Source organism: Ylistrum balloti, unplaced genomic scaffold (genome assembly GCF_031769215.1).
Source record: "Ylistrum balloti isolate Yb309-2 unplaced genomic scaffold, AGI_CSIRO_Ybal_v1 Utg370146, whole genome shotgun sequence".
Lineage (NCBI taxonomy): Eukaryota > Metazoa > Mollusca > Bivalvia > Pectinida > Pectinidae > Ylistrum > Ylistrum balloti.
The window spans coordinates 89,384-113,749 of record NW_026782149.1 but is presented as its reverse complement, the minus strand read 5'-3'; the positions used below and the strand labels follow the sequence as shown (position 1 = coordinate 113,749).

Here is a 24,366-nt window from a genome sequence, read left to right as displayed (position 1 = left end):
AGATATTCTATATTCTGATAGTAAAATGTAAAGCATTCCAATGATAAACTGTACAGCACTCCAAAAGCAAAATCACAAACTATGTAGTTAAAAAAACGTACTGAGATAGACAAGAATGAACATTTTCTGATATCTATAGTGAAATCTTATTGTACCACCACCTAGAACTTTCATGACACCCACAAACATGAGAAATATTTGGCCCCAACATTACTGTTTCTACTATCTAAATTTTCATTCCTTGAAATTTGGCAAAAGGAAATTCCCAAGGACTGCAAAACTTTCTAACTTACTATTCAAATTTGGGAGATCCCCCCCGCCCCCTCCCTTAAAAGCATGTTTTTTTTTTGTTTGTTTTTCAAACAAATACTTATTAATTGGTCAGAATATGGATGATGTAACAAAAGACTTCAAATTATGGATTTCATCTTACTTACTATTCATTAAACACCACAAAGACTTCAACACAAGATACGATTAAGTCACTTTGTGATTTGTAGTGCTCAAAGTCGTGCAACATTTCTATACTCTTACTGAAATTTTATCGTAAAATAACTGGAGGTGTAAATTATGGTACGTAAACACAGAAGAAGTTAAAAGCAAGTTTTATTATTAGTAATCTACAAAAAGTAATGTTTTTCATTTTATCTATATTTTCAAATCCTAATAAATTGTTAACAAATTGTTATTGGAAATTGAGTGAGGAAAAACATCTTTTATAGTACATGTAGTTCAAGATACAAATGATAATCTATTCTGATGAAAGAATTACTTCTTATAAATATAAAATTCATTTGAAAAATGCATGAAATTACAATGTGTAAGGTGAACACAAGAATAACATTTGTTCTGCATCAAAATTGCCAGTGTTGGTGAGCTGTTCATTTTACAATTATTCCTATCCCACTTGATCTTATTTCTTTTTTTATTTAAAAGGAAGGGCAGTAATTTTAACATCAATGTATTGAAGCTTCTAATGTTAGCGTTTCCAAACCTCCACTAATCACCAATTGTCTGGAAAATGTTAAGTTTCCACAGGAAACTCTATTACATACACTGATTCTTACTCAGAAACACTCAACATCTTCACATATAAGTGAAATATCACTGTTATAGAGACATTTCTCTTTGTTCAAAGCCAATATATCTTTTTTTTTATCAGAATCACTCTTTGAAAATAAAAATTGATTTATATGAAATTGCAGGGATTTAATCAAACACTGCTTAGTTGACTCCTGTACTTGGATGTTAATTCTTCCTATTTACTTCACATTTGGAAAAAATAAAAAATAAATTTAGAATGAAGTTCTTATATTTTCGTGTGATCATTTTTCTCATGTTTTCATATCTTTTTATCTCCAAAAGCAATAAACAAAAAAAGATGGCTGTAAGATTTGCTTGTCCAATTGTTTAAATCCACATGAGAAATATATATAAGCCGAAAATTGACAGCCTTTTGATATGGAAGCTGATATCACATTCTTGAGACACAGGATGCTGATGGCCTACACCTGTTGGTAGCCGCTCCTGCTTCTACGACGACCAATAAGGTAGGCTATTAAAACAATAACCACCAGACCAGCCAAAGCTGCTCCAACCGCAATAGGTACAACACTGTTGGTGTCGGAATCCTGTGGACACTCTGACAAATCTGAAATGGACGAGGAAAACAATGGTGTTAAGCTTTATCATCTTTCTCAAATATCTGTGATACATATCTACCATGTTCCTTTTCTTAACAATTGTTATCATATTCTCATTTACATACTTTTAGTGACTTTATTTGCAGATAACAGATAGTGGTTGACTGCTTCTATGAAGAAATATCTTCCCGGTTTTAACTTTCTTGAATGACAAATTTCATAGTAATTTCAACAAAAAAAAGGACCAATAATTTATCTGATATGCTAAAGACCCTTGAGTATAAATAAATGAATGAAATGGAATCTAAAACTCAAGTCATTCACAATTATGAAAATCTCAAAGATGTTTTCACCAAATCTCTGTTTAACACTTGAGTGGTACACCATACAATATCTACATAAAATAAGACAGTTCCACTTTCTAAGAAACTGCACTTTAAGTTAATTTCTTACCTAAATTAAAATGACTTTGTTGCAAATAAAAAGAAAAAAATCTTCCAGACATGTTTACATTTGTTATACATTAATTACAGATGTATACAAAACCCAAACCAAACTTTAATTTTCACAAAACAAGAATGACAAAAAAAAAAAAAAAAAAATTCAGACAATGACACCAGTTAAACTCTTCAGCCTGGTGAGGAGAAGACAATTGCTTATGTTGAAAGCAAACTTACCTCCACTTGGGAAGTCAGTTGAGTTCTTTGCTGAGAATGCCTTTACTTGGAGGTTGTTTGTGTTCAATGTCACACCATTGTTCAAGCTTAAGTCCAATTTGCTATTACATTCATAACTTCCCGTTTTTTTAGCAGAAAACTGTGATGAATCAAAAGTACTGTTTGCTACCATTTTAACTGTGAAAAAAAAAGAGAAAAACATCAGTACAGTTATCAGTGGCAAAGACATCAATGGTGATGAAGCTTTGTGAGATTTGTATTGATCAAAGATGACACCTGGCAAACTGCAAAAGTAAATAACTTTTATCATAACTGTATGCAAATGTATTGTGTTCACTTGAATATCCCTTAATTGTATATAAAACATGCTTTAATGCAAAGAAGCATTTTAGACATTCAGATTTGAAGTTACATGGTATATTAACAAAAAGTCAACAAAAACATTATTTCAACATTTGGTCTTGTAACTATTTTCTTGATCTGGGTATTGTCAATGATATCCAGATTGCACCACCTAATGCTTTAGTAAAATGTTCCTGTTCAGGTTCAACGTAATACTATATTTTTATGAAAATCTGTGCTTATCAAATGAAAAAAATATTTTAAAAAAATAAGTGTATCATTGAAACTGATGAATGTTCCCCAAAAATGAGTATTGGACACATATTTTAACAAAGGACAATAATCCTGTAATAAAAGGTTTGCAGGCCCTGAATTTTGTATACTGCACATTTTCTTTATATGACCAACATATACACCAAGTTTCATGATCCTAGTTTTAATGCATGCAAGGCTATGCTAATGACACTAAATTTGAACAAAGGGCAATAACTCTGTATTGAGGGGTTATGGGCCCAGACTTTGCTCCTCTTCACCTTGCTTTTGTATGACTGACATATACATCACATTTTAATATCCTAGTTTAAATGCAGGCAAAGTAATGCTCTGGACACAAACCAGAGGCTCAGAGGGATTGTATCGCTCTCCTCAATATTTAAGTCAATAATGCAAAAATTTACATTTCTTTAAAAGGAAAATATTTCCCCTGATGAGCCACACCCCACAGATATAGCTTCAAATTTCCTAGATCAGAAATTCTTGATGTCCAGCCATACTATTATGTTATGGGACGATAATTACAATAACTTCAAAGATATAATCTGTCATGACTCCAGAACAAATTAACAGTTATGATTGTATGTCCTACCCCCAGAACAAATCATCAGTAGTGATTGTATGTCCTACCCCCAGAACAAGTCATCAGTTATGATTGTATGTCCTACCCCCAGAACAAGTCATCAGTTATGATTGTATGTCCTACCCCCAGAACAAGTCATCAGTTATGATTGTATGTCCTACCCCCAGAACAAGTCATCAGTTATGATTGTATGTCCTACCCCCAGAACAAGTCATCAGTTATGATTGTATGTCCTACCCCCAGAACAAGTCATCAGTTATGATTGTATGTCCTACCCCCAGAACAAGTCATCAGTTATGATTGTATGTCCTACCCCCAGAACAAGTCATCAGTTATGATTGTATGTCCTACCCCCAGAACAAGTCATCAGTTATGATTGTATGTCCTACCCCTAGAACAAGTCATCAGTTATGATTGTATGTCCTACCCCCAGAACAAGTCATCAGTTATGATTGTATGTCCTACCCCTAGAACAAGTCATCAGTTATGATTGTATGGACCTGGGGACTGAAAACCATGCTTTATACAAAATTGCTTTTCCTTCACCAAATTTAGCTTCAGATCAAATATGGACAATATCCTGGAAATCCTTGCTGAAGTGTGGTCAAAGTAAAGCTACACACACTAAAGATGAACCGACAACATGGCAGCATCAATATGCTCCCCCTTAAACAAACTTTCTATGTCTGAATAATGGTGTATTGACATTAGGATAACCACATATTGAATTTAGTATGTGTGATCCAAATGTTCAAAGAAAGCAATCCTTAAATACATTGGACTTCTCCATTATCATTTTTTTACACCAATCTCCTGCTTGAAAATATCTGTATATATTCTGTATTGTTAAATGGGGAAATAAAAATGTGGAAGAATAAGATATTGTCAAGAAGGAGCGAATGGTCTTGTTACTATGACAATGAAGTCAATATTTCATTTATTTTATTTACTTTCCAACTGTCCAACATAATATTTTCTAAATCTAAAATTTGAAAATTTCTCACATCATTGGCTCTACCGTCAACTTTTAATTGAAGATTTCTCACATCATTGGCTCTACCGTCTACTTTTAATTGAAGAATTCTCACATCATTGGCTCTACCGTCTACTTTTAATTGAAGATTTCTCACATCATTGGCTCTACCGTCTACTTTTAACTGAAGAATTTTCACATCATACTTTTAATTGAAGATTTCTCACATCATTGGCTCTACCGTCTACTTTTAATTGAAGATTTCTCACATCATTGGCTCTACCGTCTACTTTTAACTGAAGAATTTTCACATCATTGGCTCTACCGTCTACTTTTAATTGAAGAATTTTCACATCATTGGCTCTACCGTCTACTTTTAATTGAAGATTTCTCACATCATTGGCTCTACCGTCTACTTTTAATTGAAGATTTCTCACATCATTGGCTCTACCGTCTACTTTTAATTGAAGAATTCTCACATCATTGGCTCTACCGTCTACTTTTAATTGAAGAATTCTCATATCGAGAGGTACTTATAACTGCAGATGTGTCTCTATTTTTATGACAAGATTTCAAACAATCAGAAGAGAATCAGAAGGTAATTAAATTCTTTGTCTCTACATAACATTGTTATAAGCATGAATATTGATTCATTTCACTTTTTTAAGGGTTTTTTTTATTGTCATCACCTTTACTCTGATGAAATTGAAGCAATAAGAAATATTTAGTTTAAGAATGCAACTGATACACAAACCAACGATAATGGAATTCCTGGAAACTGAATCAAGAGATCTGAGAGGGATTGTGGTACATACTATTGTTTAATTTTCATTTGTTCTTTAAAAGTAGGAACTTTTCCTTTCTTTTCTATTCTTTCCTCTTAATTTATATGAAACTTGAGATGCCCTCTAATAAAATAGCAATGATAATCTTTAATTGTAAAATCAAAGATGGTTAAAAAGGGCACAAATAGGATCCAACAGGAATCTGCATATCAGAAAGATGGTATTTCTTTAAAAAAATAGGACAATAAACTTTTACAGTCAAAATCCAAGAGAGTCACCTTTCAGCCATTTTGTCTTTTTCTGATCAATCTTAAAATCAAGAGCACCACTATGAACCAATGAACCTTTGTATCAAATTTGGGATTGGGAAAGATCCATCCAGTAAATTTTAAGAAATAGCAATAACAAAAATTGTTTCAGAACAATTATGGACTATGGGCAATTTCAACGGTCCACAGTCTGATCATGGTGGGCTAAAAATTCATCAAAGTATGTGTTAAGCATAGGGATACAAGTTCAATAAAGGGTGTGGCATTCACTGTTCCTAACATATCACCTACTAGGGACCTCAGTAAACTTATAGACAATGTACAGGAGTACAGCCATACCATTAGCGTTCTTAGCATCTTTGAAAATATCGGGCTGCAGGACATAGGTAAGTTTTATCTCCTCAAGGTAGAAACTGTCACTATCCGCAAGGAGACTTGCACTTCCACCTCCATTGAACATCATTTGCATTTTCCATTCCTCATAGAATGTCACTTCCAGCATCTGAGTGACATTTCCACAGGATCCATTGGTTGTAAAATTTTTTGGGATTCCAACAGTGACGCTACCGTTCTGAAAAATATGAACAAAACAACAATTTTATCTAAATGCATTTGTGATTATTTTAGCTCTACACTGATATAAAAATTTGGATGAGAGATCTATAGAAAATCGCTTTTAAGGGGGAAAAAAAAGGATCCATGAGCAAGTTTAAATCGAGAACACCATTTATAAAACAATGATACGGAACAGTAAGAAATGATCTAATTGTATGTATATTCCTAAGTTATCAGAAATCATACCTTAAAATGCAGATATCAGTAAAAAAAAACTTTTATCTATACTTTCAGATGATAAGCTCACTTTATCGTCTTTCATCATGTAAGGGATGACAAATTCGAGCCCAGCGCTGAGGACAATGCAGTTCCCAGCGAATGTATATTTATTGGTAGGTGGTGATCCTGGGGTTGGAGTAACGGGGGCAGGGGTTGTAACTGGGGCCACAGTTGTTGGACTGTCTGCTGCACATTCCTCACCTGTGATCAAACAAAGACATAACATGTTTCAAACTTTGGATGACTGCATATGTAACAAGACTGATGGGTCACAACCTCCCCTAACTCTAAACAAAAATATCCTCTAGTTGACTAAAACTTCCTTGGCAAATAAGACATTACATCAGCAGAAGTTCATAATATCTAGCACAAAACCATTCTTGCTTGAACATTGATGTAATATGCAGCCTGATAACATCTGACTGTAGCCTGTGAAAAGTAACGCATTACAACTATGTACAATATGTTGATGCAGCCTGATAACATCTGACTGTAGCCTGTGAAAAGTAATGCATTAAAACTATGTACAATATGTTGATGCAGCCTGATAACATCTGACTGTAGCCTGTGAAAAGTAAAGCATTATAACTATGTACAATATATGTAAGTGCTCCCAGAGTTCAAGGGAGGTAAATGCTACCAGAGTTTAAGGGAGGTAAATGCTACCAGAGTTTAAGGGAGGTAAATGCTCCTACAGTTCAAGGGAGGTAAATGCCTATCTCCAGTAATTTGTACTTACGCTCGCCTGTGAAGGAGGACCCATTAACATTGAATGCTTGAATAGCCACATCTGTCATCGACAAGGTGTTATCTCCGAGTGTCACGTCCACCTTGGCTTCACATTTGTAATAGCCAGTGGTTTTGGAAAGAGGAATATTTACATCAAAATCGTTTTTCAGTTCATCTGCAAAATCAAATTAAAAGCTCTAAACAGTTTTTCAGCTACAAGTATATCTTGCACTTTTACTGTTGTTAGGGTTCTTGTCATGTTTTAGTATATTGTAATAATATTGGTTTTTCAACCTGTCATTCTGTGTTGATATAACATCAACTTTATATTTTTACAACAACTACAAAACAAGTTGATAATAGTATATATTATCATTATATATATGTACAATTGAGTCAAAGGTATTTTCAAGATATATTGGAGAGAATGGAAATACACTTCATGAATTGAACAACCCTATACTGTTGCATGATACTAGAAAATGTAATGCATAAAAAGGAAATGCTATCTATTGTAAAATAAGGTGGATTGTTTTAGCTCAATAGAACAATCAAAAAGAGTACCATCTTTTGTGTCAGGGAAGGTAGCATTGTCCAGAGTCACATCCAGGGAGATAGTACTGATCTTAACTTGATCAGCGTTGGAATTGAATGACATTCGCACCATCCTCATGGCTTCCGACCCTGTCTGCTTCCATGACATGGTGATCATAGAATTTGAATCCTGTGGACAAGTTCCATTAATTTTTGCAGTAGCTGGAACCATCAACTCTGCATCACCCTGACCAAAAAAAAAAAAAAAAAAGAAAATAGAAACATTCTGCAATTTCCAGCTATGAAATATGCATTAAGTATTTCGCTTTGGTAAATCATGTTGTAGTCCTGTTATAAACATCCAGGATATCCAATATATAAAACATCATATTTCTATCACATAACTTCTTGAATTTCCTTCTCATAGGACACCCTATAAACTTCTATCAGAGGTTGAATATGAAACACAGTACTTTAAGTCTGCGATGAATAATTTATCTGTCTATAAGTGTATCATGTTCATCATATAACATACATCAATTGTATTAAATCGACACGGTACAGGATATTAAAATGGATGCTCCAAAAACAAATTCTTACAGTGGTATTGTCCTTTTTTGTGTACATCACTTTTATCTTGAAATTTCCTGCAACAATAATGCAGGGGTCTGTCTCATTTGGGAAGTAATATTTAGGGCCTATGGATGGAGAGGCAGTGGTGGGGGCCTCTGTGGTAGGGGCTTCTGTAGTTGGGCCTGCTGTGGTAGGCGCTTCTGTTGTGGGGGCTTCTGTTGTTTTATTCTCATTTGGATTCACTGTGGTTACAACTGTTGAATTTGGTGCAGCAGTTGTGGCAGGCTCCTCTGTAGAGACAGTGGTGTTAGCCAGATCAGCTTCACACGGTGAACCTAAAAAGCAATTATTTTGATGATGAAGCATGAGACAATCTACCTCTAACATTTTGTATTTCCCTGTCCCAATACATGCATAACTTTCAATCAAGTTTACATATGAAATTTGTACTAGATATATCAAATATATGATACCTTTCCTGAAATAACGAGAACTGTAATGTCAGACAAAATGATGGACAATGGACGCAGTCAATTATTTTGAACAGTGTAGTGGGCCTTAGCATTTCCTCTTACTTAAGTAGGAAACTAGCTTTATATCAATCTATATAACATCAATATTCTGATAATGTTTCAGTTACAATTCAGTGTAAAATTTAATGAATATTCATGAAGTTCAGGTGAACACATAGTCACTTCAAACAGTTTTGATCAAAGATGTACCATTAAAATAATGACAAAATGTCCAAACATGTTAAAGCTGGTTTCTTTCTGTATTCTGCACAGAGCTGTTAGGCTGTACAAGTTTTGCAGTAATGACTCCAGGTGGCTTTCTTAACTAATTGTTATCTAAACTGAGACATCAAAGTAATGTAGACTGGGATTAAATAGGGAAATCATGATTCAGTTGGATTTCATGGAGTGTCGCATTTATCTTTTTTTTTTAATTTAAAAAATAGGAAATGGTTATGGACGATGTGTCCTTCAGGTGTACATATTCATAAGTATATCATTTACTAGAAAAGAAACCACAACTGAAATTAACACAGATTTAAAAAAAAGGTTCATACCTTAATTGATGTGATATACTTACATGTAGCAAATTCAAAATCACTGTCTCTAGTTACATAAATCATTGTGAGTGAAAGCCATCTGGCATTAAGACATGCGTCCACTCTCATTAGTATATATTTAGAATTCTGCTTCACTAATATAACTTCTTCTACTTGATTTCAACTGTCCAATGTACGAAAGATACCTGTCATTATTCAGCAATGTTAATTTCATGAATATCACTTAAGTTTGTCAAAACATTACTGTGTATTAGACATATAGGAGAAGTTAATCAGACTCTGTAAATATCTATAAACTACTCCTAGGAAAGTATTCCTATTAAGACTTGTACAGAAGTGAAGAAGTAGTGAATATACCGTATTTGAATTTGAACTGTTTTCATTTGGTATCATGTGTCCACAATTTGTTTTTTTTTTAGATTATTTTTTCAAAATGCAAAGAATCAAACAGATCATTTTTTATCAACTGTGCAATATTCACCTTTGACAGAATATCACATATACTGTTGAATCAAATTTCATCAATGCTTCATAACTGAAGTAAATTCATGAATTAAAAATTGTTTATAGGAAGCATACTTGAGTTACGGCTTGGTTATATTACTGATATCATACCTTCACTGAGATCACCATTGGTGACACCAAATGTCTGTATCTGTATTACTGATATCATACCTTCACTGAGATCACCATTGGTGACACCAAATGTCTGTATCTGTATTACTGATATCATACCTTCACTGAAAGCACCATTGGTGACACCAAATGTCTGTATCTGTATTACTGATATCATACCTTCACTGAAAGCACCATTGGTGACACCAAATGTCTGTATCTGTATTACTGATATCATACCTTCACTGAGATCACCATTGGTGACACCAAATGTCTGTATCTGTATTACTGATATCATACCTTCACTGAGATCACCATTGGTGACACCAAATGTCTGTATCTGTATTACTGATATCATACCTTCACTGAGATCACCATTGGTGACACCAAATGTCTGTATCTGTATTACTGATATCATACCTTCACTGAGATCACCATTGGTGACACCAAATGTCTGTATCTGTATTACTGATATCATACCTTCACTGAGATCACCATTGGTGACACCAAATGTCTGTATCTGTATGACTGATATCATACCTTCACTGAAAGCACCATTGGTGATATTAAATGCCTGTAACTATATTACTGATATCATACCTTCACTGAGATCACCATTGGTGACACCAAATGTCTGTATCTGTATTAGTGATATCATACCTTCACTGAGATCACCATTGGTGACACCAAATGTCTGTATCTGTATTACTGATATCATACCTTCACTGAGATCACCATTGGTGACACCAAATGTCTGTATCTGTATTACTGATATCATACCTTCACTGAAAGCACCATTGGTGATATTAAATGCCTGTAACTATATTACTGATATCATACCGTCACTGAAAGCACCATTGGTGACACCAAATGCCTGTATCTGTGAATCAATAGCCACCATGTCCAGGGCATAGGTGTTGTTTGCTGTTGCTGTGGTAAACTTCATTGTGAGAGGACTGGTACAGGTGAAGGATTTATCGTTTGCAGACAGATTCAGCTCACCATTCATAGAAAGCGTAGCGGCTGCAGGAAAAGACGAAGATAAATTAAAACTATGAATATCACGTTATTTAAAAAAAAAGTTACTAGAGCATTTCGTAACTTTTAGTTTTCAAAGTCAAGTTAACAATTTGTATAGTCTTAATCAATATAAATGAAATTACACACTGGAAAGGAATGCTAACATGAAAGAGAATGAAGTACTGGAAATTTAATCTCACTATCCGCTTAATTTGTGTGATGTCCTATTTGGACGATTCAGAGACAACCTAGCTGAAAAAAGAAACATCACAATGCAGAAAATGTCAAAAAACACAAAAATTAATTTTTTTTTCTTAATTAAAAATGTTCCTCTTAATCAATATTGGCAGTCTGACAGGATTAAAATTAAAGTCAATATCATTGATATGTTAGTTGCCATGGCCACTTTTGAAACTTTCTAGGAAAACTAACAACTTTTATGTGAAACAAGAGCAAGCTGTTGAAAAACAACATATCTTGCTTCAGAAGTTTCTGTAGATACTACAAAATCTTTTGTTGGACACTGGAAAATAAAACCCTTTAGGGACCCTGATACAAGTAGGTGTGCTGATGTCTTTCAACACTAGCATCAAAATCTTTACCAGACACAAAAAATAAGTCCCAAACATGTCCAAAATATCAGTTACACAAACTCCAGGATAAAGTTAAACTCTACAAGGACCCTGATATCATATATTGGTATCCTAGTTTTATAAAGTAATGTACTCATGTTTTTCATCAAATAGGGGGTATAACAATCCATAAGTCCCTTTATAAAACTTTCAACAGAATGACACATGAAAAAAATGATATGATTTACAACTTGTTCGTGTGTAAGATCAACTCTACTTTGCTGACAATTAGACGAAGACCATCTCTAAGGGCCCCCCCATTATGACAAGCCTTAACTGATTGCCAAGTCATTGAGTGAACACGACTCTCTGTAGTTGATCATATAGTGTAGCCAAACCTCATCCTTACAAAGTACAAATCTTAATGATGTGGCCACAACTATCTGAGGTTCAATATAGAGTTCATGTGAAAATCCAAAGATTGAGAGCTTGATTGTTAGAGGACAAATGAAAGTTAGGTAGGTGACACATCTTCTAATAGTGCTTAACAAATATACAAGTTTCAATGTTCGACAATGTCTAGTAAAAAATTATGAAGCAGACATAAATGTGTTTCAAGAAGGTGCACACATAGGCAAATACAGGGATTCCATGAAAAATGCAAAGTTGGAAAACTTGACCTTTTGAGGGCAAACAAAAAATATGGTAGGTGACATCTACTAGTGTTTAACAATCATACAAAGTTTCATGGCTCTACTATGTCTTGTTAGATATTTATGAAGTGCACACCTGTGTTTCTGAGCAATAGAGTGATCACTGTAGGGTCTCTGTAACTATGTAGTCCTAATGAAACTTACTCTCAAGACTGATTTTTGGCTTTGCTTGTGACAGACTATCAGCCATAGAGCTTTCGTCTATTACATAACTACAAGCACTTTCGTCTATTATATAACTACAAGCACTTTAAATTAAATATACCGGTTTCTCTGAATGTTTTTGAATCCTTGTCTCATTCCAAAGAATCAGACAACATATGGTTTAATGTGTGCTCTATTAGTAACTTTTGGTCAGCCAAGATGAATCCAGTGACCTTAATATAATGATGACACTTGTTTCTAAAAGACTGAATAATCCTTGGTAATACTTCCATTCTATGATTTCATCAAACACCATTATTGAATATTCCATAAATGAATTCATCAACAAGATGCTGTCAACTATTCTTCATCAACTAGAACACAATTTTCTTGTATGTATGCTGAAAACATCAATCCATTATATAAACCAGAAACTACTTGGTAAGAAAAGTACTTACTTATATTTTCAAACGAATTTCCAAGCACCTTGAAGGGAACAAAGGTCAAAGTACCATCCATAATCACCATGTTATCCTTTTCAATAAAGGTAAATGACAGACTCACATCATCAGGAAAATCCACATTCAGAGTACTGATGCCGTTACTTGGACATTTGGATAGGCTGCTCACTTTACCTGCTGCTGGTTCTACCTTTGCCTGAAATCAAATTTACAAATGTACCTGTTCATTTCACTGCAAAGTTACATTAAAATCGCTACCTCTCCACGCTCCAACAAATTTTTATGTACATATCTATCACAGAGTTTTCTTTACAATTAACCACACAGATCTAATTTCAAATTTGGATACCCCTCGTTCAAATTCTCTAATTATTTCATACAATGATAACAGATAATAAAGTTTGTGCACAAAAAACTTTTTTTTTAAAATACATCCTGATCTTTGTTTCTAGTTCATTGTGTTCTTCCTTCATTGGTTAGTTATAACTTCAAAATGTTGATGGCAATAAAATGTGAAATTTTCTAACTGTGTCAAGTCCTGTACTGTTGACATAGAACAGCTGATTGAGGGAAAATAAGTTTTGGAAAAAATCAATATCTAAAGATGTAAGGACAACAACGTATTACTTGTATACAAATTTCTTTTGCTAGCGCCCTAGAATTTAGCAACATGAAACTGGATATTTTCTACATTCCCAGAGAATATTTGACCTGTCTCAATCCTGATCTGTTTACAAAATGTCTTATGCCTGGTAATGAGGCAATTTAAAGTTCAAGCGAAACTGTGGTAATAGATCTAGATCTAATACAGACAAATTTACTAGAGACAGACCTGCTAGTAGGCCCATGTACATAATACATACCTCTCTACCATACACAAGAAATCTTAGCCACCACTACATTTTTATTTTTATTTGCTCTTTTTCTCCTTCTTTTATGTACCATGTTGATGCTCTTAATTACATGGAATTTGAATTTTTTTTCTTAGCGATGACCTTTAATTGTCAGATACATAATGATTGTTTATCATCCATTTTTTCTGAACAAAAGGGCACAACAAGAGAAAAAGGGAACCAACTAATATTATGAAATTTTAGAAAGATACATCAAGTTCTTCCTAAAAGATAGTGCTAACAAAGTTTCACAGTCAACACTTAAGATTGTCCCCTGTCAGCCATTGTATTTTTCTTAAGTCAAAGACAAAGATCCATCTTTCACTTTCAAGGTAACAGAGAAAACAGTTAGCTTTCCATATCTTCAAAACCCATGACAGTCACATGTCAGCCATTTTGATTTCTGATCATGTATGAAAATCGAAAGGGTACAATGAGGCACCAAGGAAAATCCAAAAGGAAATTGGAGAAATACTGATATTAAGTATTTTCTTTCAGGACTGGCAAGGGGCTTACCATTGACACAAGGCGATTAGAGCAGCTCACTATTTACACGTCTAAAAGGCCAAAAACTTTTGATATGTACAAATCATCAATTCTTTCTCCCTTGAAATGTTTGTTACTAAAAAAGACAAGAGGTTTAAGAGAAATTTTGTAGACATTTGATGATACACCAAAGATCAAACATAAAATAAACTTTCAAACCTTTCGTCCTTCGCCTGTGGGTGAAGTTCCCGTTAAGTCCATGTTCTGTACTTCCCATTTTACTTTGATGCAAGCAGTCTGGCCTTGTTTGAAATCCCAATCAAGGGATGAAACTGGAAAGATAAGATGGACATTTAAATATTTAGAAAAAGTTCATAAAATGTCACATTGGTGTAGAGGTTTAAAGGTTGATGAAAACTTGTCAAATCCATAAACAGAAAGTCTAACAATTATCCCTCTTTATACTTTATAGCAAGTCCAGCCCATCTTAAACATGGACAAGATCAAATGCAGATGACATATACAACAGAATACAATGTATAAGATAACTAAGCTCCACAGCATTTGAGTTGTTTCATCTACATGTCTTCATCTATGACTGTACTTTACTTGCCACCCCACAAGACAAACATTTTTAAAAGGTCAAAGAGCTTTAACATGGAATCTTTTACCAATCACATGAGGAATAGCACTTCTTTTGAGAAATCAGCAAAGCATTTGACTTCTCCATGTATTTTATCTGTCTACAATACTTGTACATCTGTTATGGACATCCATATATATTGCTAAAACAATTCAAATTCTGTGGAGCTAGGTTATCGAGTATCTTTTATATAAAAAAAACTGCTTGATTGTATAAAATTTGTTTACTAAAAGGCAGTCATTTTAGGCATTTGAACATACCACAAATAGGTGTAGATATATCACAGATTAAAATAATTCTGTTTGTTGTCTTATAAAAGTGACAATTATCAACGACAGTTTTTCCATCTTTAAATTTTTAATACTTACATTGTTAATAGTTCATCATTAAATTTACTTTTCCCCTGCTAAGTATTAACAAGTTTGTTTATATCATACTAACACTAACTCAGCATCATCATTAAGGTTTTTATTAAGAATATCAAGTGATTTAGAATGAGGCTGGCTGCAGTATTATCTGCGTACACATATTTATCACTTTGTTTAGTGATTTGGGGAAGGTCATCTACATACAGAATAGATAGTGGGTCCATTATTGAACATTATGTGACACCAACTGAAATGGGGAGATAATCACTCAAGAGTGCTCTTAAAAAGTTTAATTTGAAATCTCCTGCTCAAATAACTTTTCTTTACCCTTTTAAAAAGAGGTTTTACTTTAGCACACTTTCAGTTTTCTGGAAAACAGTTTGTGCCAGTACAAGCATTTACAAACAACTGGGGTAAAAGACTTGGTACAGTATTTCAAAAATTGTACACTGATATTATCCAGCCTTATGGCTTTGTTGACATGTAAATTTAATCAAAAAAATTCTGTAAAAGGAACATCAACTCTAGGAATGTTAAAAATGTTACTCTCTAATTTTCTTGTGTGGATGATTTTTTTTGTGTGGGGAATCTTTTTCAAATGTTTCTTTTACAAATTAGCTTGGTATATCAGTAAAAAAAATCAATACAACAACTTCTTGTTTCAATTTCATTAGTGATATCATTGCCATTTGAATATTTTTATCTAAAACTAGGTACACCTGAGAATTTCTTTTTTACTGATTCAAGTAGTTTTTACACTGATCTAGAACAGCTCACCAATTTATTTTGTAGATCTAATCGAGGCTGTCAGCTTATTTCTCTGTTTACAAAATAGGTCCATATGACCCTCTTAGTTACAGTAGAATCAGAGAAATATTCACAGTACACAGTGCCCTTCATATACTGTAAATCACCTAAATTATGTGAATAATTTATTTCGTGAGATTACCTCTTCAGAAATATTTGCGAATACATAATTTTGTGTTTTCTGATCCAGAAATGCCTTTAAATTCTTGAATGATGAGCTTTTAGAGAACTGGACTCTAAGAGACACTGATATTAGTAACCAAATCATTATGAATGGCATCTAGAGTTGAATAAAGAATAAATCCCACAAAAAATTACAAGTGATTTTCAGTAATATAACTAAAGTAATCTTCTCGTCTGTACAACCATTGTGTACATACAGAACACGTGTGATGCACATAAAACGTTAAAGGAATTGAACCTTTCAGTACATATTTAGTTGGCAATTGAACATACAGCTGTTTCTACCGTCCAAGGCTTGTCAGTGATGCTAATTCCAGGCCTTAAGAATTAACTATGGGCTTAACTTACTAATAAATACTAAAACTTTCTCAGAATTTTTATTTCTTACCGCCAACACTTATGTTTCATGTTCCTCATTCTAGCAAGATAATCTGCTTATCAACCTTAAATCTATCAAACCACAAGAATTATGCACAAAATTTCACATACCAGTAATTTAGCTGAAAAATCCATGTAAAACTTGAATAAATGTGATATTATGATGACATCCCAACCAGAAATAGATAATCCTATCAGTACAGCCTAGAATGTGCAGGATACTTTAAATATTAACTTCAGCATACATGTTACAACTCTTGGTACAACAGACACAAGTTAATCTTAAATAGTTTGTTCACATTGTTCCAAAACATTGGAATCAATTCAATTTGAATTCAATTCAGGCATCAAACTTTTGAGTTTGATATTAAATTTGACCAACTTTTTTTTAAAAAGATCTGAGAAATAACACACATGATGGGTATACAGTTTAATTCCTTATCTTTATGGTTATATATCAAAATACCAAACATCCCCATAACAATGTTATTCTAATGATTTCTTCCCAGTCATCAGTATTTTCAACATTTACAGTGGACCAGGTTCAGTCTGCATGAATTTAGGAAATGTACACACGTAGGTTTTAAACATTCTTTAGATCATAAATGTTAATTTTGGCAGCCTTGGTTTCCAGCTAACAACAAAAATATTATAATATATTCATGGTTTTTATTATATACTAATCCGTAAAGATATCTTTTCTTGTATGAGTGAATTATTTGATTACTGACAAACATGTAGTAGAGGGTCACTGCTTCTGGATATTCTGGATATATCTGTACTAACTGTGGTACATACATGTACAAAAGCTCACTGCAAGTATGTATATACAGGCATATACACATACTAGACTATATGTTGCATGTGCAACGCTTGTGAAATCTGTCTTCATCAAATACCATACATGATCAATAATGATATGATATCTATAGATTATGTATCATGTACATACCACAAGTGACTGGAATACAAGGATTTCCTATAGGGTTAACCCAAAAATACCTTTTAGATCATTTAATCTACCATTAGGTAGTGTTAATTTGCTAAATTAAAGTATTAATTTGATTAAAATCTAAAGCAGAAGCTCTCATTAAAACTGAAATGGGTCTCATGTGTAAGTCTTACCTCAAATAATACCTCTAAAACTCTGGTTCTAACTTTTGACAGAAACTATCAATACATCTTCTAAATTGCTCATAATTTTCAGGAATTCTAATGCATCCAAATGAAGAAAGCAGCTTAAAATACCTTGTTTCAAGGTTTAAGATTGCCAAATGCAGATCTCTACGTATGCTAATGATCTTTTATGTTTCAAGGTACCAGATTGCCAAATATAGATCTATATGTGTGTAAATTCTTTTTTCTGTATCTAGAATTTTGGTCATGATAACTCTCCCTATTAAAATCATATAGCCTTAACCATATCTATGTAACAGAGGCTGATAAGGAATTTTCGTTGTTGATATTTCCTACAAGGAACAATTATTGGTATACTGTAAAATCGTTCCTTTTTCATGAGGCTCAGATTTCACGATTTTCCAAAAAAATACATTTCTTTGGCACTTAATTTCATTGTTGAATATATAAAGCTTGTGAAATCTGCTAGTAGTATAATCTATGTAAACCTTTATCTATTTATCATATTGTAGACATATAAGAGTATACTCCAAAATTCAACCAAAAATTATGATTTTAAAGTACATAATAATAAGTAAACTTTATCAAGAATACATAAGATATTCTCTTATTGGGAAAAAAGCCAAGACTGATATGTTACATATACAAACATTACTGACCCACCAGTACAGATAACATCATATAATGCATCTGAATAAAATTATGTATGTAGCAACAAGTGATGTCTGTATACAGTCTTATAGTAAAAGAACAAATCATATGAAGCAATAATATTACTGATAACCTGATAATTAGTGAGATTTCTACTAATTAACAAATCAATCTCTTAATTCAAAATAAATTGATACTCCTTATAATGTGTAAGTCTGCTTAATGACTTTTTATAGTCAAACATTAGTCTCATACAAAAATTTCTGCAGGGTTTCCATAATGTTAATATATATACATGCATTTGGCCTTGAGTAGATAGCTTCAGCTAGAGTCACGAAATAACATTTTGTCCAAGTATGAAAATTAATTATAATACCATCAAACAAATCTTGTCTAAAGTTGAAAATTTTGAAGGTCAAAATTATAGTTTTAAGGAGCTACTGCTAAAATAACAAACAAAATTAACCAATGCCTAAAATGAACTAGTGCTTTCACCTTTTCAGAGGCTCTTTGGGGTTATTTTGAAAGGAAATGTATTAATTATTGTGATGATGTCATAACTAATGTGATGTTATCTTGTACAAAACACAAATAAACAATGAGGTGCAATTTTATGGTCTGTTGACTTGGGTTTTATTATTTTTTCCCCCTGTAAACACACACATACCTAATATACTATATAATACATGAATATATATTTATAAAAGATATATTTATAATTGGTAAAATAAATCAGACCTCTTTCACCAAAAACTCATCAACTGGAATAGATAGATCACCAATCCTACACTTTAAGGTAAAAACTTGTCATCAATTTCCATAAAACCTAGAAGTTACCAATCAAGTGATTTTTACCTTACTTAAATAACCTGTGAAAGCCAGGGTCATGTTGAGGTTAGGTCTTCTATAGCTTCGATAATGACCAATATGCAAAGACATGTCCATATGCCATCATCAGCAATGAGACCAAAACATCTACCCAAGGAACCACAACAGCCCAGAGTATCTAGTCCTTCTGCCAGTTTACCGAGATACATAACCAATGCATGTATGTGTATACATGATTATCACTAATTACCAAGATTTATGTCAGTAATTTCCAAAAAAAACCTCTTTCACAATACTCTACCAAATTCAAGTTATATGTGTCGAGTATTTCAAAAATATATTATTTCAAGCTAGGTCAAAATCAAAAGCCTGGTAAGGATATAAACATATTTCTAACTGAACATCAGATAAAATCATATGATAATGATTGGTACATGTCTGAGGCAATGTGATATCAATACACTTGTGTTTACAACTACATATATTCTGATATAGATCTGCGTCACAGGACTTAGCCATTTCATCACATGACTGTTATTAATAACATCTATCTTATCAAGTACCAATACACAGTCAAGTCAAACATTCATCACATGGGTTTAAATGTACAGTACTCATGATTTCAGCGTATCATATATTTTACTACAAATAAACCTCCAATCCCAGTGCAAAAATACTGACCAAACATAGGGAGGGGGCTAACTTCTAAACATATCCCCTGTAAATTAGTACACATCTGCCATATTTGATAATTGTTGTACCTTTGATCACATGATCAATGACTTGACAAGTATACATAACTTACATAAGAATATATCTGTTGGCAATTTTGTTACTATTGATTAATAACTGAAAAAAAACACTGTTCAATTTATATAAACCCTTAATGTAGACTAGTCACGGAGAATTACAACATGGCGAGATCAGACTCCATTTACAACACCTGGAACCAAAACTTAAACCAGACACATGTATTTTAATCTACAGCTAGGAAGTGAAAAGTTCACTCGTTTTAATGTCTGATTCACAAAACTTAAGCAAAATACTTCTAACTGGTTACTTAGTCCTTATTTACAATATTCTCAAAAGTATGTAAGATAAATCATTTAAAAAAAAACATGGATGGTGTGACCTGAATGCCAGTCAGTATGATGTACAATTAATTGTTTGAACAACCCCAACACACATTCCTGGATCAGGAAAACACACATAAGTTAGAAGGGGGCTTATTTGCATACTTATAAATATACATGTATACACTTCAAAACACATTTTGGCCAAACATCTCTTTCTAATACAAATACATTTGAGATTCAAACTTATTTCCCATGTTTTTAATTGATGTTGCTTTTATTATCATGTTAATTACAATAACAGCTTTAGTAAAAATGTTACTCATCCTATTTTTTGTGATTGCTTGTAATTACTTGAATGCTTTTCCCTTATCAATACATTCAAAGTCATTAGTACAATTTTCATTAAAAAGGTTGATCAGAGTCATGATCACACAAATGAATTAAGACAATAAAGTTATGATGGCATTGATGTAAACATCTCACAAATATCTCATGTTCAACCTCATTGGTGATATTTATCATTATTCATAATCGCTTTCAGTTACTGTCAAACACAGATCTATTGCTAAGTGTGATGAACATTTGACAAATTTACAAACATACACTGTTTACTTGTACTGTACTGCGTATATAATGCCGATTTTTCATTCTTCACCTGCTGGCATAAACTCTAAAAATGGATATTTGACCCAAGTTAGGATATCATAAGATGCTTTTTAGGAAAATTGTTCAAAGGTTTTACTTATATTCTTATGGAGATCGCACGACTCAATTTCCTCCAAAGAAATCAACTTTCGTTATTTAAATTTGAGGAAATACCATTTAGGTCTAGCTAGATGTTTACGAACATTCATGCTGCCCTGATGACATCACAACAGGTTTGTGCCTGTGTAACACATTGTAAACAAAATTGGCAACTTCCACTTAGACACATTTTGGGCAAAAGAAAATGGTTTCTACGTCAGAGAAAAAAGTGAAACAAAACCACAATTGGGAAACAGTCGGAGAGGTGGCAGCAATTTATGGAAGAGAACAGCCAGTGCAAAATGAACGAAGATGCAGCACGGATGTTGTTGGACAACCGAAATATTTGTTTCACAATGATTACGTGAAAACATGCTATATTTACACATTCTAATTTTAAACTGATCAGGGGGTGTTTCCGCCAACTGGGAAGTTATTCATTTTGCCTTCAATTCAGAGAAAATCAAATGTTTGTTCATAAAACCTTTAAAAAGCAGAGAGTGTGAACATTCAGAAGTTCATTTATCTCCATACAACATAGGTCATGGTTATACATTAATATTGCAACAATAATGATCTCTTGGTCACTGACCCATGTACAAATATAAATGATGAGGAGATGAGACACCTAAACTTTGGTGAAGTATCTGTATGCAACACAAACACAAAAGTGAAGTCAAAATGTATCACAGTGCAGCTGTCTTGAGTCACAGAAATATATTAGGTAATCAGACGGTACAGTGCACAGTTGTTAAGTGTATTCTTTACCAATAAATAACAAAGTTACCAAAACCTTACATTTATTAAATTTGTAAAGTGTATAAATTCCATGAGTAATTCTGGCTTTAGAACTTCTGGTATTTAAAATTGGCCTCTGGGTTATAGACTTTTCTTCTTGAAATGATTGAGATATTGCACCTAAACAGTTCTGCTGACAGTGTTCTCAGATATTTGAAACAAATAGTTTAATAGGCTGCTAAATTCCAACACGTTGTAGCATCATACAATGTATTTTCTGAAAAGCAGGTTTAGAGGTGATGAATGGTGCCATGAGGTGGATTTTAATGAGAACATGGCTGGCTTGTAATTATTGCCTTATAAATATTTTATGTTTACTGAAAGATTTGCTCAAAAATAGGTAAAGCACTTAAAAGAAGCTATGAATTGTTAGATAACTACAGAGGGCTCGTAAAGCACTTAAAAGAAGCTATGAATTGTTAGATAACTACAGAGGGCTCATTTCTAGGTCAACTTTAAATTACGGGAATCAACACGAGTTGAGACACTTCATTATCACTGATCATGAAAGTGCATCAGTTTTATGTATTGACCTAAATATATATAGGTATCCATACAAATACTGTTTCTAGCAATAAAAGGAAAGAGAAGTAATCTGATAATTGAACCTACACTTTAAAATTTATATTTTTTTTCTATTATTTATCTGAATTTATTATCTAAAGAATTTTTATATCCTTCTGTGCAATAGACTGAATTGAAGGAAGTGATATTATGATGAACACTGAACAGACTCGCATTGAAAATATCTCTTTCATGTTTTTAATGTATTGTATACATTTTTTTTCAATTTTGAGTCTAGATTTAGAGGCAGATCACTTTGTAAATATGCCACACAAAACTCTGTCCTGTCTATCAATATTACTTCACTTGTAATTCATATATACAAGCATATATCCATAAGCCTGCCAATATGATTGAGATATTGTTATACCAACCACTATAAGCTGTTGCTGTTTTAGTATTTTATTATACAAGTACTTACATATGATATCCCTATCATTATAAGATATTTTATCCAGTAATTTTGTAACTCAAATAATTGAGTCCTGGACTTCTGCTTTTCCTGTGGGACTACACCCAAGAACTCACCCTATCTCTTTATAACTTGATCTCATTAAAGTTTTACATGTGATACGATGGAATAACCACGAAAAAAGGCCATACGAAAATAACTGTTGTATGTTTTGTATGTGTCTTCAGATTTTTCTAACAAATGTACCTCTTGTCCTTAATGAAAAAAAAAAGAAAAAAAGGAGGGTTGGGGAATTATAAAAAAAGCTTTTTCCCACACACAAATGAAAAACAAATAAACATGAACTTGCTACACACTTGTCCAAGTATGTACACTATTTGATAATTTGGAATCTGATATAGTGTTACGTGTTACATGCATTGCCCTCTTGTATGTCTTGGTACACATAAATCTGTTTCTGAAGCATTATAATTAATCATACGTGGAAAAATGAAATATAAAAAGAAAACACACTTTCTCTACAATGTATGTATAAATAGCTCACACATCATGTAAATTTGACAGCTAACTCCCTTTATTCAGAGAAAATTACTGAATGGTGGTGCACATGATTTTTGTGTCTGGCCACATACCTCAATTGCATTTGGCAAGATGTTTTGGTATTTTGCAACATTTTAATACTCATAGTTTTTGGTGCCCAGATGATTTGTTTTACACAATGATCTGCTTTGCTTTTATTGAAATCCAGCAAACGATCATAAATCCAATGAGGTGTTTAAATAAGATCAATAAGAACTCCAGCAAAAATTGTTAAAATGTGTAAAAAAAAAAAAAATCAGCTTTAAAATGAAACAACCAAATGTTTTTTTGAGACTGAATATTCTATCTGCTTAAAAGAATCAAGATAGGAGGGGTTGTTCAAGTGATGGATGCCTGTTTATACTTGGACCAGCTCCGATAAAAAGAAGAAAAATGTTTGTTCACTATCATAGATGTAGAGAAGTTATGGCATGATTATATGAAAACAATGATCAACAGGCAGTAGTTATTCAATATACCTATTTAACTAAGGTCATGGTTGTCACCTATCACCCCCAAGGGAGGACCTTTTTGTCAAAAACATTCCCAATGACAGATTTCATTAATGACAATGCTATATTTACCAACTGAGAGACTCGATAAGAGAACACATGCAATCCCTGCACACACGTACGACCTCATTTTGTTCCAAACTGCTGAACACCGGTCTAGGCCTTTCTGTAACAGCAAGAAACCAGTGGAATAAACAATCTCTGAATCATATGCTCTTTAAAATTATCAACTGCAAGTACTGTTAGAATGGATATGTTTACAGAACATGAAAATTACTACAAACAGTACAAAACTTTCTGAATTATTTAGTGAAAGGAATCATTAGAAAACGTGTGTCATTTTACCTGTTTCCTCGACAAAATGCAATCCCTGAATTGATGAGCAGGCGGATGTCATATGACGAGTTTGCATGTGACCTTCACATGTCTATATAAATTACAAAATTATAGAAGTGGAACGAAGGAAAACGCATAAAATCATGTCTTGTTGAAATG

At 33.1% G+C, this 24,366-nt stretch overlaps 1 protein-coding gene across 1 annotated transcript; it reads right to left on the bottom strand.

Moving 5' to 3' along the window:
• Positions 1-318: 318 nt before the first annotated feature.
• LOC132550764 (lysosome-associated membrane glycoprotein 1-like) lies at positions 319-24,256 on the bottom strand. The gene is made up of 12 exons (XM_060214853.1): positions 24,217-24,256; positions 23,944-24,037; positions 14,411-14,523; positions 12,810-13,008; positions 10,743-10,925; positions 8,243-8,550; positions 7,673-7,889; positions 7,119-7,283; positions 6,408-6,580; positions 5,885-6,116; positions 2,321-2,497; positions 319-1,651 (listed from the first exon to the last, which is right to left on the bottom strand). Exons 2-12 carry the CDS (start codon positions 23,999-24,001, stop codon positions 1,506-1,508), a joined length of 1,971 nt encoding a protein of 656 aa, XP_060070836.1. The 5' UTR covers positions 24,002-24,037; positions 24,217-24,256; the 3' UTR covers positions 319-1,505.
• Between the last annotated feature and the right edge of the window lie 110 nt (positions 24,257-24,366).